Source organism: Silene latifolia, chromosome 11 (genome assembly GCF_048544455.1).
Source record: "Silene latifolia isolate original U9 population chromosome 11, ASM4854445v1, whole genome shotgun sequence".
NCBI classification, from domain to species: Eukaryota; Viridiplantae; Streptophyta; class Magnoliopsida; order Caryophyllales; family Caryophyllaceae; genus Silene; species Silene latifolia.
In genome coordinates this window covers 91,367,408-91,388,196 of record NC_133536.1, presented here as the reverse complement: position 1 = coordinate 91,388,196, position 20,789 = coordinate 91,367,408, and the positions used below count along the sequence as shown (strand labels likewise).

Genomic DNA, 20,789 nt, shown 5'->3' with positions numbered 1-20,789 from the left:
GTATGTTAATGAGGAGTATGATGCTCCTTTACTTGACAAAGCTTGCATGAGTGAGTTGGTTGAAACCTCCCTCCCTTTTACATTTGATGATTGTGATGCTTTTCCCTCCCTTTTGGAAAAATTTGTGCTTGATATGAAAGGGTGGAAAGATGAAGAAGAGAAGAGCAAGGAGGCTAAGCGAGTCTCCTATGTTGTTGATTGTCCATTGGTTATTGGTTTTGATCATTCCCCACCAATGAAGAAGGAAATATTTTATGTAGTTGAGTTTGAAAATGATGAGGAGAATAATCAAAACCAAGAAATTTGGAAGAAGAGCTTTTTTGACAAGATAAAGGCAATGAGTGGCCTCGGCCATAGATTGTGGGATCCTGGCTAGTTAATGGATCTACTTGTAGGTTTGGCGGTTTCCTTAAAACCGCGCTTCTTGAGAGGCAACCCAAGCTTTTTATGCATTCTTTTTCTTTTTGATATTTTTTTCTAAAAACCCAAAAACATGTTCTTTTCTTTGAAAAAATTTGAAAAACCAAAAACATGCATTTAATTTCAATTTCCTCCACACATTTGTTCTTTTTGAAACATAGTAAATAAATAAGTATGGGGAGGAAATTTTATATTTCAAAAATCTTCAAAAACATGTATTTCATTTCCGAATTTCCTCCACACATTTATTTCCATTGGAAATTATGTAAATAAATAAGTGTGGGGAGGAAATTCTATTATTTAAAAATACAAAAACATGTCTTTTATTTTTTCCTATTTCTTCCCTTCATTTCGTTCCATCGAGGACGATGTAAATTTTAAGTGTGGGGAGGAAAATATACACCTTGTGTATATTTGTTTATATTTATATATATTTACTTGTTAATTTGGAAAAATTACAAAAAATGTCTAAAAATTGATAAATTTCAAAATTTTGCATTTCAAAATTTTGCATTGTTTATATTATATATATTGCATTTGTCCTAACAATTTTGATAGGCAACACATGCGAGCATCGGAGAAGACGCTTGGTAAAATTCTTCCAATTCTTTATCCTTTATCCTTCATTTTCTCTTTGTATATATTAGCATGGAGGAGGACGGGATATGTGATGTGGGTGTTTCCTTTGGGAACCATTTTGGATATGTTTGTGTTGTTGGTGTGCTGTTAGGACTAGATATTGTATGCATTTAAACTAGACATGTATATATTTGTTCACTCTTGTATTCACGTAGCTTGTTCATATGTTTAGTTGCATTTCATACACTTTGCATCGTGTTTGTAAATAGTTGCATAGAGGGTCTAAATGTGGAGGGTATATGTCGTCAATGATGAAAATTGTTTTGCCGTGTCATTCCCCTCTTGATAGCCTGTGCCTCTTGATGACACATGGTTAGGGTTTTTGCTTGCAAAAACCCGGAAGTCTAGCTTAACAACCAAGTTGCGACCACCTTGTGAGACCGTATTAGACTCGAGACTTGACCTAGGCCGACATAGCTACTCAAATGTGAGGTAGAGCCTCCATATGGCCGGTCCATCAAACCAGTCCCGTTAGGTATTTGTGAGTAGTTCCCCTTGCGTGGTGTGTCATGTCAAAATGCAAAAGTATGGAGCTCATTCCTTGATTCCGTAGAAATTTTGATGTGCATATTGAGACGATTTTGTTCAATAAAGTAATCTCACAATAGCCAAATAAGCCTATATTATACCCTTGATTTTTTTTCCCTTTTGTTAACCCATTTTGAGCCTTAGCCTTGTCGTTTCTATTACCAACAAAACAACTACATCCCATAAACAACTCACCTTTGCTGAGTAGTTCGTCGTTGTAGTCCGTTTGTGGAAGCATATTTGAGTTGGAATTGACTCTTCTTGGGTGTATAATCTTGGATATCACATGTTTGTGACGGTTCTTCAATTTTGGCTCATTTTGCAAGAATAAGAAGGTTACAAGTGTTAGGAAAAATGAAACAAAGAAAATCAAATAGAAAAGAGAAAAATGAAATGAAAATCAAAAAGAAAAGAATGTTGTATTTGTGTTCAATAAAGGGTTGATGGATTTGCAATTGTTCTTGTTAAGAAAGGAAATGAATAATTTTTGGAAATGGCTATTTTTGCCAAATTTTGTGGGAGAATCATTTTGCATTTGGTAAGGTTTAGTGGATTGGTTAAATGTGGCGACTACTCGATCCTTAGCCCCACATATCCTAAAATGGTGCTTGCACCGAACCCTTTTCACCTAACCCAAGCCTCATTACAACCCGGTTGTCTCTCTTATATGTGCATCGTTTTGACATTTCTCGTGCGGATATTGGATGGAGTACCATATTAGATTGCGGGCATGCTTCGCAAGTCGAGTTAGGGGAGTGATTTTGGTTACTTTTTGTCACAAAAATCACCCGGTTTTTCAATGAGTGTCTAGCGAAACCCGTGAGAGTCGGTCTTGCCTCTCCTTTGGTCAAGGGTTTGATATGGAGTCGAATCTTGTGTGTGTCGTGTCATTCTTGGGAGTATAGCGACGTACTTCCCTTTTCCCGCCTAGAATTTGTTTCTTAGGCTCTCCGTGTTGTCAATGTTGGCTACTTGAGCTAATACTAGGGGATAGACACCTTGGTGAGACCTTGAGACGACATCCTCCACTAACGACTCTCTTTGTTCGGTTTTTGAAATAAAACGGCCGCTTAGATGAGGAAAGCGGGTTGACTTTTTGTGATGCATCCTATGTGTTATTTCGTGCTTAAATGTTGGATGTATCGAAATTTTTCGCAAGTCCCCACTTGCCTTGCAAGGAAGCACATACCTCATTGTGTTTCGTTGTGAGTTGAAGGGACGGAGAAGGCCCGTTAATTGCCTTTCATCGGATATTAGTAGTTTAGCTAGTCCTTTTTATATTAAGGGTCTTAGTTTAATTATTGTGCTTACTCGAGGACGAGTAAGAGATAAGTGTGGGGAGATTTGATAACACTTAATTTTACTAGTGTCCTATTATGAGCCCGAGAGGGGGGTTAGTTGGGATAGCTAGTGTCCTATTATGAGCCCGAGAGGGAGTTAGTAGGCGAATTAGAGGCGTTTTCCACTTTACACATCACCCCAATGACCAATTAACGGGATTATGGTAGTAAATGAACATGTCGGAGGTGAGATCGGACCCTAGGCTTTCCTTTATTGTTAGACCTTTTTTATTTATATTACTTGCTTTCTTAGTTTAATTTAGTAGTCTTAGTTAATTTAGTTTAATATTAATCAATTTCATGATTCACGTAGCTAACTTATAATCTAAGACAAAACTAATACTCAAACTTGATCTCCCTGTGGTTCGACCTCGACTACCCTTACTAGTTGAGTTAAATTGTTTGATCGGGTACGCCGACCTCTACCCGCATATCAAGTATATCAAAGTTACCAATCCAAAACATGATTATTAAAGTATAACTGATTAATGTTTACATGTTACAAAATCCAAAAACCAAAGTAAAAGTTACTAATGTCCAACGACTGAAAACTGAATGATAAAACTCTTGACAGCGGAAGCTAGACTCGAGTGATGACTCCCCATGACGGCCCCATAGCTAATGAACATCATCACATGTCATAATCTGCTCACCATCCCCGAATGGATCACCACAGATTTTGTAAAACAACAACGGGGTCAGTTACTGTATAATCAAAATAAGACAAGTACAAAAGGCAACCAGCTGATCATCATCCACCTCCGGTCTCCCGATCTCACACAGTAACCGACTACACACCGAAGTGTGTAGCCCTGCCAGATTACCCATCGCAACAGGTAATCCTCACCGCCAGTGGGGGACCGCAGCCAATCCCCACCTAAGCCCCTCTCATCAACGAGCGATATCCCTATCCCTTAATGTGCACATCCCCTTCCGTGGCGGGTTCCACGGAGGGCGAACTAAGGTGTGAAGCCACTCCCGCAAGTGACTCCACTCAACAACCATCACCACAACCACACCAACACCAACGCTCCAACAATGATCAGCAGACAATCAATCGTACACAATACAACACAATCTCAAATTAATTAAACAGGAACTGAGTAGGGAGACCCTACCTTCTCATAATCTATTATGCCGCAGCCAATCATAGTAATGCACAAGGAGTAACACATCTGATGTGACTCATATTTGAGCACATTTAGTCCCCGAATTAACCTCGTTCCTATGCTTTATAGCACCTAAATTGGGTCATTTACTATCTTTAGTTTCCCATTTTGCATATTCTTTGAAGTTTTGTCTCCTTGGTAGGAAAGGAGTGCTAACCTTGCATTTATGAGGTGAAATGGAGCTAAATGGATCACACCTAATGACCAAGAATCAAAGAGAAGACCAACACTAGAGGCCTAAGTAGATAATAAAGTGAAATGGGCAATGATGAAAAGATCCTTTCATCCCCGACATGATCCTTGAGGATTGTTAAGGAGCAAAAGAAGAAAAGTAGTTTGTCCAAGAATCCGAGTGGATTGAGCACGATTTGGGCGTCTCTGGACATTACGATCCGGGCGTCTTGTGCCCAAGACGAGCGGCTTGCAGCAGCTGGATCCGAGCGTCTTCCCCAGGATCCGAGCGGATCACAAGTCAGAACAATCCGTGCCTCAGCAAGGGACGACCAGATCAACACGGGACTAGCTAGAGGATCCGCTCATTTCCTTCACGAGTAGCATTTCCTCAACTTTTCTTAGGGTCTTAATAGTCATTTAAGCCCTTAGTAACCCTAATCCTTGTACCTAATCTTTAGTATAAATACCCCTTTGTACTACCTAGATTAGCATGAATTCTTATGCTCTCTTAATCCATCCTTAATCTAGTTGTAATCATCTATAAATACTCTCAAATTAGTCTTAATTTAGTTGTAATACAATTCTCAATATTAATCATATCTTAATCTTTCCTTAATTTCTATATTGTTCTTTCTTTATTTTGGGTAATTAGAAGATTATTTGGGTTTATTTGGAGGATTGACAACCTTCCATCAATCATCAAGTACTTCTATTATTCTTTGCTTTATTATTTGGAATCATCTTCATTGGTATAATTCTCCCTTAACCTTGCTTAATTATTGTTAATCACTTTCATTTATTCATCATATTTTGCCTTGTTAGTATGATTGACAACCTTATTAACATGTTAAACTTGATCTTGAGTGAGTAGTTTCCTTAGCTAGGGTCTAATATGTTTTCATAATTAAATTGCGTGCTTGTTGTGATTTCAACTTATTCACATGTTATGTTTGATGAAATGCGAGTCTATGAATCATTGCATTTTTTACCCATCACCTATCTTTCAATGAGGCTTGTAAGCTTATACACCAACTCGAGCCTCATTAGACCATGCATATAGTTGAATAGGAAGGATCAAGTCGACTTGTAGGTGTTGTACAATCTAATCGATTCGGCTCCGGGACCCAAACCTTCTTAAGGATTGTAAGCTTATACACCAACTCGATCCCATCACAATAATAAGTGCTTACTATATAATTGAGAACATGTTTATATGATCAACTCCCATGAATCCCCTATGAACCCATGACACCCTAGTACCTTTAATCAATTGTTTACAAACCCTCTATTTGCTTTACTTTGTTTTTATTCATCTTGTTGATTAGTTTAATTTATCTCCTACACCAACTCAAATTGTGACACCCTAAGACACAACCTTTTGCAATTGAGAATCCTACATCAATACCCGTCCCTTGGGATCCGACCTTTACTTGCCTCTTTGCTAAGAGTAGTTTGTGAAGTTATAAATATGGTTTTGGTTGGTAGCTTTTGACGACGAGTTAATCCCGAACCAACATCATCACTTACAACACGATAATTAACAATCAACTATACATACGCTGACCAAAACCCTAAACCCCCAAATTAACCCAAAACAATAATTAGGGCCAAACCCTAAAAGACAACCTATTAGCAGATTACAAAGAACTAGAGACTTACCAAAGAAATCGAGACAAGAGACGGAAGTATAGACTTGCGATCTATCAATTAGCCTTGAGAGTGATTAGGGTGATTAGAGAGATATGAGTGTCGTTGAGTTTTGGTAAAATGATTTAGAAACCGTAAAAGTGTAATTTATAATAATCCCTAATACTCGGCCGAGTATCCTCTACTCGGTCGAATATTCCCATACTCGGCCGAGTATTCATGGGCAGTAAACTGTCCAGAAACACACGGCACACTTACTCGGCCGAGTAAGCCATATTCAGCCGAGTAACCCACTTAGAAAACCGTAGTATTACAGTTACCAATGTACGCTGATCAGCTGACGAGTATTAAAAAAAAATATCCCGGTTATATTTCTTTAATGAGATTTATTATGTAAACACACTATTGTGGAGGACACTCACTCCAACACCCCATAATCTTGTCCACCTTATTTGGGTGAACCCAAAGACCCTACCTTTTATCATATTTGTTAAATCTCGTTTCATTAATCGTATTTGTTTGATTTACTTTAATTAGTTTACATTTTAGTTAATAGTTAAACAACCACTTTCAATTGTTAGGCTAAACTTTGATTCGAACAGTCTAAGTACTAACCCCCGCCATCTTTGTGATCGACACTCGATTATACTACTTAATTGAGTTTATTTATAAATTATTTTTGATAAGAGAATCGACGACAAATCTCTTCATCGGGCCAGTGACAAATATCTGGAATACCCTGAAAACATGTCATTTGTGTCATCGTCACTGCTAACAAGGAACCTTCAACATATGTCAATCGTTGATTTACAGTGGCCACTAATAAGGTTGCATATGGGCTACCCATATTACCTATAACTGACCCTGAGTAGTGACCAACATTAGACTGCCCAACCTTGAAACCTCCAACATTGAAAAGGTCCATTGGCAGACCATCTAGAAACAGGAGGAGAGAGCCATGTAAATAGAGAAAGGGGAAGAGGTCCAACACAGTTAAATGCAAGAACTGTGGATGTTTTGGCCATAACTCCAAGACATGCAAAGGAGGATTAATAGCTAAAGAGAAGCAACAGTTAAAAATACAAACAAGGAGCCAAGTGACAGAGATAGGGGAAGAAAGTCAAAGACACATCCAAGTTGAAACATATGCTAATGCAACAAAGGGGAAAAAAAGGAACACTTGTAAATAAGTGAAGAAACAAGCATCTTTTTGTGGGATTGAATGGAGCTTTAATGCAAGAAATTGTCAATCCATGAACTTGTTTTTTTCATGTTTAGATCTTGAATAATTAAGGCTTAAACAAGCATCTTCAATGCTATGTATATGTTATCAATGCTATGTATATGCTATGTCAGTTGGGCAATTTTTTGGGTATGCTATGTAAACATTGTCTTATTTTGGGTATGCTATGTCTTGAATTTAAACATTGCCTTATTTTGGATTTTGTTATATGATGCCTTATTTCTTTCCATTAATCCCAAAAGCAATCTTTTTATTTCTTTCCATTAAATGATGCAAAACTGAAGTAATCCAGAAAATAGTAGAACATCAAACAAACCATTCTTTTCCATTAAATTTCAAGGTTTTTGCCACTACATTTTAATGATCACAACTAGTACAACAAAGATGAAAATAAAAGCATTAAACATAACGATAAACCTCATAAAGGTAACAAGTTCTTCAAACTTCATCTTCAATCCCTTAACCTCAGATTTAATTAGTTCTTCAATCTTCATCTTCAACCACAAGCATTCTTCATCTTCATAACCATTAATCCTTCCCAAAGCTTTTTTTTTAATAACATGTTCATCACCTAACCACATAACAAAATTGTTGCATTCAAGACATTTGAAATTACGCTTTTCGGGGATTCGATGTTGCGTCCGATGTCTTTAAAACGGCATTCCTTCCACATAAATTGCATCTTTGGTTTCGAAATTTAAGATCTTCAATTGGATCATTCGTTCTCCAATTGCTAGATGAAGAAGACATTATAATGTTGAGATTATTAATTAATGGAAAATAAGAGAAAAATAAAGGAGGGTGAACAAAATTGGAGGATTAATGAAATAAGATTGAGGGATGAGTGAATTATACTCCCTCTTATCCACTCTTTTCTTCCTCTTTGAAGTGGGCACGGAGATTAAGGGTGAGGAGTATAATATTGATAAAGATATGAGTGGGGTTTGGTAATTGGAGAGATATATGAATAATTAGGATTAAATATTAATAAAGTAGATGAGTGGGGTTTGGTTATTGGAGAGAGGTATGAATAATTAGAATTAAATATTAATAAAGGATATGGTGGAGTTTGATGGGTGGAGAGAGGTACGAGTATAATATTAATAAAAACTTTCTCAAAAAGGAAAGGGGAAGAAAACCTGAATAATCCGTTTTAGGAAATCAATCTATATATATATATAAAAGAAGCTTTTTTCGGAGCACGTGATAGTTTCCGAGTTTCACAAAACACGTATACTTATAAAATAATTTAGATGACATTTAGATAGAGATTTACATTTTTTTTAAATATCTATACAACTATATGGTAGTTTCCAAAAATAAGATAAACCGGTGTGAACAATATAATATAATAATGAGTTATAGAATTTTACGTAACCGGAAACTAAATAAACGTGAGGATAGAGTCCAGAATATGCACAATACTATTACTCAGGGCAATGTATATATACGGTCATGTCATGCAGTCAAGCTATTCATATGCTTTTTTATTGGTTTTAGTCAGTACGTAGGGCTTTATTTAGTTATTTGTTCGTTTTTATAAGTTCTAAAATTGATTTAACTATTCTTACGTAGGGATACAAATTCATAAAAGAGTTGATTGAAGATGAATCAAGTTCTCGCAGCACAATTACTACAGGTAAAGGCACATGTTCGACATTTATTTACATTTATTTATGATTTATAATTTCGGGAGTACCTTGCTTTCATATTGTATTTGTAGAAATATAATAACTCTTCATCTAGAATGTATGTACGTATACTTTTTCCGAGATTTTTAATTACATCGTTACATTACTTTGTATATGTAATGATTGAAATTAATGATTTTGCTTCTCCTTTTGCTAGATGACAATAATTTATATACAACTTTATTCAATTGTCAATTTGTGTTTAGAGATAATATAATATGCCTATGTTTTTCGTGTTTCTGTTATTTGTCAATTTGTATACATGTTTCATATTACTTTTCTTATGTATCTATGTTTCGTTTGAACTAACAAGCTAAGGTTTTCGGTGATGCAAGAAGACTTACTACAAGAGTATAGAGAAATTTGGTTCATCAGAGATTGAAGTTCAAATGTATAACTTTATAACTTTGGTTGATAATTCCCTTTTGAATTTGTTTTAGAACAAATATGTAAAGTGAGTTCTTGGTTCTTCATTAATTGGATTGGATCTAAAATCTCAACAATTAGTTTAACTTTTTGATGATATATGGCCTCCACTTCTCATTTGTATGCTATTATCTTTGGTTTCAAAAAATACACTTTAAAAAAATTCTATCTAAATTTGGAATTAGAATAATGTTCTCATAAGAATGGAATAAGTAGGCTACGTACAAAAGCTTTCCATATTGTAATCCTATGCAAGTATGTAACACTACAAAATACTCAACGTGTAGCACGATTCATAATTGCTAATTTAGATCATTTGAAAGTTCACTATTTTACTTACCCAAAACAAAACCAATAAGTCTCTCTTGTGACGGGTATATCCGTCACAAACTTATGACAGGCAACTATCTCCCACTTTTATAGATAAGACAAGTCTAAGGAAAAACAAAGTGTTTATCTTTATCTACTAAGTAGGTAATATTTAATCTGTCACAAGTTTGTGACGGATATGTCCGAGAATTTGTGAAACAAAACAGCCAATTTATTTGGAAAAGGAAAAATTAAGACGAAAAGAGGGACCAAAACTTATTGAAATGGGGTGTTCTTATAATTTTATGCAAATATATAGTCTTATTCCTATGCAAATTAATATAAAAATCACAAATTCTCATTATAGACGGGAGATATCCGTCTATAAGGGCCAAACATCCACCCACTTTAAGCATAAGACAAACAACAAGTTGCATGGTGGGGCCAAAAATATCACCACAAGCATATTTAACCCATCTTTCACTATAAACGGATATATTCGTCCATGGTGAGACTAATTGTACAAAAATAGAGTTTAATTCTTAGCCAAACATGATTGCAACAATGTTGCGTCAAAGTCCTATTCCTATTCATATATCTTTCCGGGTACAAGCCTGATAGTCCGTGTTGAATAAAAAAAGGTTCGATCAAGGTCAAAATTGTACTACTTTTTTTATTTTTATTTAAGGTTTTAAATAAGAAAATATATTCCGGGTCGAAAGGATAAGGCTGACTTTTAACCTTAAATTAACAAGCTACTTTGAGTTAGGGTATTTTCGAGTTGATAAGCAGAGTCTTCGTAATATTATGAGGACAACATTTAAGAAACATTAAAGAGATTTTAGGTTAAACTTAGGACTGATAGTGTCTGTTTCAAATGAAAATTTATGTTTTATGTTTTTGGCCAACCAAAAAACGACTTTATTTTTTCCTGTTATATATCTTATTATAAGTCTTTAAAGAATTTTTTTAATAAATGACATTATTTAGTACCGTGCATCGCACGGACATGAAATCTAGTAGGGAAGAAAAGAGTGGATGGGAGGGAGTATAAGAGAAGAAATGGAGGGAAGTTAAGGAGGGAAACATTGAAAAAAAAGGGGGTGGGAGTTTACGGGAAAAAAAAAAAGAATAGACGGTTTATGGTAGATTAGTCACAGATGGGAAATGACAATTAAGTTTAATGGCACAATTAGTATAATGTCATACGCATGGGTACAGTTGGGAAAAGTGAAAACCACAAGGGGCACAGATGGGAAAAACCCTAACTAGATTTATTCATTTTTAAAAGTGAATTTCGGAACACCTATTTACAATGTACATATTTATATCTGTATTTTTAAAAATTAATTTTACTAATCCACACAACGTACGGGTTTCAACCTATTTACATATATCAGTGTTTTTTTTTTCACGATTTATATTTCTTTTAAGGGTTTTTCGACAATGTACCTTCATGTATTATTGGATTTTATATGATATTGATAACCCTAAAGTTAATTTTTTTTCTTAAAGTACCTTAAATGCTCTATTTCGTCTATTTTAAATGTTTAGTTATGCACTTTGACGATTTTTTGTAAATAATTTATTAAATAATTAATATAAATATTGTTTAATTAATCATTGACATATTTTCTTTGCAAAATTTTGACTATCTAAAATTTCAAATTTTGATAGTTTATGAATTTCAAGAAATATTTACAAAGTTTACGGCTATCGATGATTTTGGACCATTTCAGACTGCTTTTTTTAAATTAGCTATTTTTGAACATTCCGGGCTATATAAATAGGATCATTTTGGATTGGTTAATAACGGGTCCACCAAAACTCGAGTTAAGTTATGGCAGGATCGAGTTTTATTTGGGTTCAACAAATTGAGCCAATTAGGTAATCGGGCTAACCATTTTGGGATCCGTAAATTGGTTACGTGGCCAAATCAATTCCCATCTCCTACAAAATTAATGATTGATCTTCCAGTACCCCTTGACAAAAGACAAATTCCGAATTGATAAAAAAAAAAGAGGTCGGAGCAAAGATGTACGGATTCGAAGCTCTGACATTCAACGTCCATGGCGGATTTCTTGAAGCCATAGTTAGAGGTTACAGATCTGGACTCCTTACAGCTGCCGATTACAACAATCTTTGCCAATGTGAGACTCTCGATGACATCAAGATGCACCTTTCCGCTACTGATTACGGTCCCTACCTTCAGAACGGTACTTTTCTACCAGCAATATGTTTGATTTTATCCTAATTTTGTCGATCATTGGTTTGTTTTAGATGTTTAAACATGTAGCTACATTGGTGATCTGATGATCAATGTTCCAATTACTCTACTCTGGGATTTGATTTTACTGTTGACTTTGCTAATTACTGGAATTCGGTAGAATGCAGATTTTAATTGCTAGTTAGATTCGACGAGGTTTTATTGGAAAAATCTGTAAAGGAGTCTGTTTTGTTCATGTTTGATCCTATGCAGATGATCACATGACAGATGAAACTAGTCTGTGCTGCTTATCATCCGCTTCCAAAATAGTCTGTGCTGTGTTGTTGGTCAATAGAATTTTTGTCCGCTTATCATCCGCTTCCAAAATAGTCTATCCAGCACTTAATTTTCCATTTAGAGTTGTTTCTATGAGGTCTGTTGTGGGAAAAATCATTATGACTGCGCTCTTTGTTTCCTGGGTCTTGATATAATTGTTTGCTTTGTTTGGTTGTACAATAGTTTGTTTTGCTTTGTAAACTGTTCTTACTGCACCGTTAGGAATATGATTTGTCGGTGATTGTTTTTGAATGTAGAACCCTCCCCTTTGCACACAACTACCCTTGTGGAGAAATGCACACTTAAGCTGGTTGATGAGTATAAGCACATGTTGACCCAAGCGACAGAACCATTGTCAACCTTCCTGGAGTATATCACGTAAGTAGATCTATGATGTTTGTATTTATACATCTATGCTTTTTTTATTTTGGAGTTTGTCCTACTCAAGGTTTTATGAGGATTGTGGTGAGTGGTGACGATGCATTTACATTACATGATATCTATGCAATGTTTGCCATAAAACTGGATTCCAAACTTTTGTGAACTGAAATTGGACTCTATGTCTCATTTCCTGTTCCGGTTGCTAAAATGTACACTATCTTCACAAGTTGCTAATTGCTTTGGCTCGGTAGACTAAATTGAAGACAAAAAAATGCCTTCGCTTGACTTATTCACGGGCATAACCTCACAAAAACTTCATCACATCCTTTTCTTCATTAATTATTCGTAAAACTTTGAACCAAAGACTAAGCTATCGAATATTCACATAATCACATTTATACCGCTGGAGACCTGGAGTGGGAGAAGATGCTCTTAGTGTCTCTTTCAATGCTTTTCACTATCATCACCTCAACGCAAAGAAAAGAACTTACTTTCTCTGTCTTTTATGTGTTTTCACCCCATCACTTCGGTTCAATTCTTTACCTGGAGTGAACTATATTTTATGTTTGTTTTGATTTTACTCTTGCTCGACCTGAAAAAGAAAGTAGGAACTTTATCATTGCTCAAAGTAATGTTATTATAAGGGTGTAAATGCATTTTTGAAAATTACCGGATTGTGAATAAAACCCTCGTACTATCAAATCGAGTAAATTAACTTCATATGTTTACTCCTGTGATTGTTTTGTGACCAAATACTCACAGGAAAGCTTGAATACCGGCCAAATAAATAAGAAATTGGTAGTCTATACTCTTGCGATATTCTATAATCTATATACATATTTTTTTGCTCCTTTTAATGCAATTATTGGACTAATCATGTCATTTCTACGACTTTTTATCTACTTTTCTCCTTCGACTTTCTAATACTGGAGTCAGTACATAAGTTTGTCTAATTTTGAACCTTTGTGCAGTAAATCGTTATATTGTTATAATTTTTCATGGATACGTATCTTGTCCCATAACATTGATTAGGAATTAATTAATTTAGTTAGTAAAATGCTCCCGGTGTGCTTTCATACTTTCACTTCAACCTAAACATGAAGTATAACTTTTAGTTTTTCAGAGTTTTCTTATTTTCTTATTTTGTTTATGAACATCGTACTTTCTAAATAAAACTTATGAGGTTCATTTGCTCCGCTCAACGTAAAAGGGGTTGCATGCACAAAAGAACAAATTCGTAAAGTAAATTACCCCCTTTATCTCTGATTTATGTGTCTTAGTAGTTGTAACTTATATGAAAGATGGGGTCACTCGCTCTTTAGTGTTACTTTGATCTCCAGGAAACTCCTTGAGCTTTTTGTCTATGTTACACCCAAGCTAAGTGTGCTCCGAAAGATGAGTGTCCTCCTGTTACAATTCATGGCTTTCATCTAGTGCGCCTATTCATTCATAGATGGTTGTTTGGTGTTTATGCTAATTTATTTTCACTTAGCCACTATGATCAGGGATGTTGTTATTTCTGGTGTAGACTGGCTCTTTTTAACAAGTTATATCTTTCCATTTTGCCTTTTCAGATATGGTCACATGATTGACAATGTTGTCCTGATTGTTACTGGAACTTTGCATGAAAGAGATGTTCAAGAATTGTTGGAGAAGTGTCACCCATTGGGCATGTTTGACAGGTACTTGGTTTGCATATTTGACTATTTGTCTATAAAAACTATTAGTACTTTTCTCAGAAATGTTTCTTACTCTTTCTTGTTTATGGTCAGTATTGCTACGCTGGCTGTAGCTCAGAATATGAGGGATTTGTATCGATTGGTGCTTGTTGACACTCCCTTGGCCCCATACTTCTCCGAGTGTATCACATCCGAGGTAACAATCATGATACTAGTTTTCTTCTACATGTTCAACATTATTGCATACTCCCTCCATACCAGACCAATGGTAACACTTACCTAATACAGCCGTACCATACCAATGGTAACATTCCTTATTTGGCCCACAACATTACCAAGTTATCCTCATACCTTTTTGATATTTACACAAAATGGCATTACATACCCCACCTCTCAACCCACAATTAAACCCACAATTACATACCCCACCTATTTTTTTCCCTCTTTACCCCTGCTTTTACCCTCTTTTCTTAAAAATCCCATTTTTTACCATGTTACCATTTGTCTGGTATGGAGGGAGTATTATCAAGAGTTTTTTTGTCTGATAGACTGATACTACCTTATATTTAGCGGTAATACCATTAGTTTGTTTTTTTTTGGTTTTGTACGACCTGATGATTCTATATTGTTGCCGGAAGTACCAAATGAGCTATTTCAATTACTTCTGGTCAATATTCCTGCATTGACTTGCTGGTATCTGACGTTGATTTTTGTGTTTGCTAAACACCTATTTAGGAAATTTTGGGAAAAATAAAGCGAAACTTAGGTGATCTTCTGAGAAAATAGAGAAAGTAAGGCAGGTTTGGCAAAATAGAAGTCAGTGACAAAAATGTGACTGTGTAGGCCGTAATAGTCACTTTGGTAGTGTGATTTGAAGTTACTCATGGACCGACCAAATCGGGAAAATTGTGTGATTTAAAATTACTTCTAATTTATCGAGGTAGCAAACTACAGTACATTGTAAATTCTGAATATCCACGTTGCTCTCAAGTGTGCGTAAATTCAACTTATTGGCCTATTTTTGTTTTTGTCCTATTTTAGCGACCTCAAGTGCAATACAATCAAATTCCATCAAAATCATTGACATCGTGATGTTTGATCAATCTTGTATGCGATTTATTAATTTTCCACCCAATTAATCCAAGATGATGACAATTCGATGGAATTCTGACCATGTTTTAGGTCAACAAAATGTTTCAATTTTCAAACCAAGGTCACTCAATTGGTATTTGCAGCTCAAGACACCAAAATAGAATTTTCTCAAATCTAATGTCACCAAAGTGAATTTTCCTTCGATTGTTTTCCCAGTTGAATTTTTATGTGTTTCGTTCTGGCAGGACTTGGATGATATGAACATTGAGATTATGAGGAACACCCTTTATAAAGCATATCTTGAGGATTTCTACAGATTTTGTCAGGTGAATATCGCATCCATTTAGAGGCTTCCTCTAACACTCTCACAGTCTGATCCTTTCTCACACCCTTACACTTCTTGTTCCTCTCACTTCCAATTTCTTCGTCTTTCATCATATGTTTTAGTAAATTTGTAATTTGTTGATTTCCGACGCAGAAACTTGGTGGGGCTACTGCAGCGATTATGTCTGATCTTCTATCATTTGAGGCAGATAGAAGAGCTGTTAATATTACGATTAACAGGCAAGTACTTCATGATGTTGTTTGAAAAAAAAAAAGCTTTTATCTTAATGACTGCGACATAAGTTCGCAATTTATATGTAGTATCAGTCTAGGATAAGATGTCTTATCCTTTATTCGTATATTCGGCTTCAGTTTTAATCTTGATATTATTGTTGTTACAATTGCATATGATTATGTAATGAAAGGACTTGACTTGTGCAGCATTGGAACTGAACTTACGCGAGAAGATCGTAAGAAGCTGTACTCAAACTTTGGTCTTCTGTAAGTGGCTTAAGATATGCGTTTCCATTTTTTTTCATTTTTTTTTTCATCTTAGTTTTCTTTCCATGACAAATGTGTTTAATTTAGGTATCCATATGGTCATGAAGAGCTTGCTATCTGTGAGGATATAGATCAGGTATGATTCTCTGTACCTCTTGAATTGGGATGAATAGATGGTTTGGTAGTACTTTTATTTCCTTTCCAATTTCTTCTTTGGCTGCACTAACATAATTGTTAATGCTCTCCGCCTCTACTTCATGTGGTAATGCACATCCAAATTAAGGGGGTGCACATCCAGGAGTGTGATGAGCAGGATAAATTGCGAAACATAATTAGGGGTTTTATTTTTTTTCTCCTCAACAAAATTGTAATACAGGCTTATTGAAAATTTGAAATATTGAACACCTGCCTTTTGAATAACTAAGTCCTTGACGTCTACAGGCAAAGGTAGCACGTTGTTGTTCCTTCTGTTATTATCTCAAAGAGATGGCGAATGTGTGCAAAAAATAATTTATTAATAGGAGATTAGTTGTGTCATACTTGGTTGTAGGGCAGTTATTGCTAGTTACATGATTTATTTATCGGAAATAATGTGCTCATTGATTCATGATTCATAGTCCACCCTCGTCACAACCTCCATTTTTTCCCTCTCGAAAATTCTTGTCTCCTCCCTTTTGGTCCCTTTCACTTCCTCTCTCCACACTCCATCACCCCCCCCCCCCCTCCTCTCCCCTCCTCCAAATCTCTCTTCGTTACTTTCCTCGAAAATTCCGATTTGCAGTTTTTTTTGTATAAACAAACATTGAAGTATTTGTATGGGTGAACTTGTCTTTTTTCCTTTTTATAATGTCAGCAACTGGCACTTTTTCTTTTTTATTTCTTTTGGTTGTAAAAAAAAAAGTTCGTGACTACAGAATGTGGCTAGATGTTTTCTCTTTCCAATGGGTTTTGGATTATTCAATGCAATTTTCATCGTGGGTGGAAACAACTTGAACTTTTCTGTGTTAAGATCACAAAGGAAAGGTAGCTTTGTGCACATCGCTGAGAAGTGTTGCGTATTTTTTTTTTAGTTATTCTACTGCTGGAGTGCTGGTTATAGCTTTTAGTAACTGTGGCTTGCATAGAATTGAATCTCGGTTTCAGTGACGATTGCCTTAGCGGCTGTAGTGGTCTGATCTTGCTATATATGGTCAATATCGATTCAAAATTGAAATGAACTTAAAAATATTAAAAAAAAAAAAAATATTGTTTTCTGCGATCTTCTCAACCTCTATAAAACGGCCGCGATTTGGTGTTACGACCTCAATTACAGTTTGGTCTGGGTTATTTTCAAAGGCGGTTATCATGCTGGTCTTTAGTTATTGACTAAGCTTGTCATATTATTTCGTAATAATAGCTAAGCTCCTAATGTTAGTCTGATAAAGGGGTAACATGCCTTCTGAAGTTAGTTTGGTAACTGAAACTGTTCGTTACTCAGGTTCGTTCTGGAATGGAAAAATATCCGCCTTATCAATCCATCTTCTCCAAGATGTCTTTTGGAGAAAGCCAGATGCTCGACAAGGCCTTCTATGAGGAAGAGGTCAAGAGACTCTGCTTGGCATTTGAACAACAGGTTGTTTTCTTTCTTTTCTTTTTACAATTGGTAACTAAAAAATCATTTGGATTGCTGCTTTTTTATTTTATTTTCTAAAATCGTATCATTCTTTTTGCGAGGTGCAGTTCCATTATGCAGTTTTCTTTGCGTACATGAGGTTAAGGGAGCAGGAGATCAGAAACCTAATGTGGATATCAGAATGCGTGGCTCAAAATCAGAAATCTCGAGTTCATGACAGTGTTGTTTTCATATTCTAGTTACTGTCCCAGTGACTACGAATACCTTTTTGTTGTACATCGTTTTTACTTCTCTCACAGATGTATATCGAATAAAGGTGGAATAAAGCTTTGCGTGTGTGATTTTCTTTTATGTTTGAAGATGTATCTTCTATTCTATTTCTGAGATGCTGGAACTTTGTAACCCTTCCATCTCTTGTTTCACTGTCAGGAAAAGAAACAGTGTCAAAACAGAGGTGAAATCCCTGTGATGTTTCATTATTACTTATGATCATCATCATTTAACTTGCTTTTATTATTATTACTAGATGTTGTGCCCGTACATTGTACGGGTTATAATATTGATTCGTCTCTAATTGTATTTTCGCAATTGTGAAGTTATGTTTACTTTCTTAACATTAGTTTTCTCGTGAGAATGTGAGTATATAGTAATAAATTGAAATATTTTTTTAGAATATGATTATATACAAATAAATTAACCTTTTTTTATGATTTGTGTATATAAAAGTTATAATCGCCATGCACGGGTAACTAAATAGTGTTCTGTTTGTAGGTGAGCTTGTACAATTTGTACAGTACAAATGTAGTTTTTTTTTGCATCTGAAAAATGTAAGTTTTTCTTCGTAGAATAAATTATTAATGAGTTAAATAAAAGTCTTGACTAATTCAATATTAATACTTATATATTATACGGAGAATGTTACATGTTATATTTGAAGAATAATGAGAAATTATTATTATTATTTTAAATATTTTATACAAAAATAATTGAAAAATCAAGTTTATATATTTTATTAAATTAATATAATTTTTATAAATTCTTCACTATAAGTATGGTAAGTAATATTAATTATAATATTATTATTATTGAATATGATTGCTTTTGACAAATAAAATCTACCATACCAATCTATATTTTGACATGTATTCTGATTCTACCTCGACCCGTGACCCGTATAAGCCCACTCATATTTAGTCTCGCTCGTATTCGAGTTTAACCTGTATGAACCGCTTCAGCAGCCGACCCATCCAGCTCGTTTGAGTGGTCTAGCAAACCTTGCATCAAATTCATGTGGTAATTATCTAAGTTTTGTAGTCGACCCGTTTAACATGTATGAACCGCCTCAGCAGCCGACCCATCCAACTCGTTTGATTGGTCTACAATTGTTTTAAAATTCTTATCATTTTAGCTTTTTACTTTTAAAGTTTATATATAGTAATATAACTCTATCGGATAAAATTTCCATAAGTTTGGTGATAGTTCTACAAATAACTTTATCGCCTTGATCGGATAGAATTTGCATAATTTTAATTTATAATTTAAAATTTTATTAGGTAGTTAATGTAGGATTCAAAAATAAAACTCAATTAAAAGTAAAAGAAAGATACGGAATAGGAGAATAAGATTTAAACAATATACTTGAAAGTAAAAAAAAAAAGGCAAAGACGATCTAATAAGGTGTGATATCAATACTATATATTAATTCCAGAAACCAAGGGACTTCAATGTAATTAAAGAAATCTATACAAATTAATTATACTATATAGTTTTAAATCGATAGCACCGTGCGATGGACCTGATAAAGGGATCTCAATGTAAATATTATATAGTTTTGGTTAAAAGTATAATATAAAGATGTCTTGATGAAGAATATTTATGGAAAGTACATTAAATTAAAGTAATTAAATTTAGAAAACACAAGAATATAGTGATTTTCCTTAAAATTAACATGCCCCACTTATGGAGTTAATTAGTATCATCATAGAATTATACATTAAATTAAATGTAGTAAAAGTAATAGTAGCAGCAACGAGATTAATAAAATTAACGGTATTAATGTGGGAGTAGTGACACTTATAATAATGATAGTGGGAATAGTGAAAGTAACTACGAATGTAGTGAAAGTAACAGTAGTAACAATGAGAAAAAGTATGAACAATTAAATAACCAATCGACTCAAGAAAATATTTTATTTATTTAAATATAGGCCGGATAAAATTAACGAGAATAATGAATTTAACAGAAAAAAAATACAGGAATTAATAAAAGAAACAATAGTAACCACGGGAGTAGTGAACGTAATGATATTAAGAAAGAATGTCGTGAAAGTAATAATATTAATAACGGGGTAGTGAACGTGTGTCATAATTTGAAAATAATTTTACATTTCATCATAATTACAAGATATGCCGTAGAAAAATATATTACAAATAGTAAACGTGTGAGTTAGACAACTCCAACATAGTTTACAATTGATGATTGAAATTTATATAGTAATTAAATAAGTGGATCGAGGTTGTGAAATCCGTAAACTAAACTAATTATATTAAGAAAATAAAATATATAAACTTGACCCCCTCAAATTTTAAGAAACTTCACCCCCTCAAATTTCACCGTCAGTCCGTCACACACTCGCACACTTGCTTTTTCACACTTCACACTCTTCTTCAAATTCGTTGATCTTGATGTTCTTCCTCACTCCGTCAATTTCATCCGTCACTCCCTCAAATCAATAAATCCAATCCTATAATTCCAAATCCAAATTCCCAGGAAAAACATCAATCAAAAAGCTTGAATCTTTATCAATGGCAAATGCATGGAGAAGAGATAGAACTCCAAAACTTCTCTCCTCAAATTATCTCCTTTTACTCTTCTTGCTCTCCTTCCTTCTCATCGTCTTCTTCTTATTCACCTCAAATCCAACAAATCTTCTCAATAATTCCCAAATTACCCTCAAACCCCAACAAAATTCACCTTTCACCTCAAAGATCCCACCTTTTGACTGCAGTAAATCCCCACAATCACACCCAGTAATTGCAAACATTGTTGAAGGACTAAAATACCCTTTTATCT

General features: G+C 34.6%; 1 protein-coding gene across 1 annotated transcript; it reads left to right on the top strand.

Moving 5' to 3' along the window:
* Positions 1-11,400: 11,400 nt before the first annotated feature.
* LOC141611812 (V-type proton ATPase subunit d2) lies at positions 11,401-18,236 on the top strand. The gene is made up of 10 exons (XM_074430450.1): positions 11,401-11,802; positions 12,386-12,506; positions 14,084-14,191; positions 14,282-14,384; positions 15,526-15,606; positions 15,759-15,844; positions 16,046-16,105; positions 16,193-16,241; positions 17,583-17,717; positions 17,825-18,236. The coding sequence occupies exons 1-10, from the start codon at positions 11,622-11,624 to the stop codon at positions 17,954-17,956; spliced, it is 1,056 nt and encodes a 351-aa protein (XP_074286551.1). The 5' UTR covers positions 11,401-11,621; the 3' UTR covers positions 17,957-18,236.
* The last annotated feature ends 2,553 nt before the right edge of the window (positions 18,237-20,789 follow it).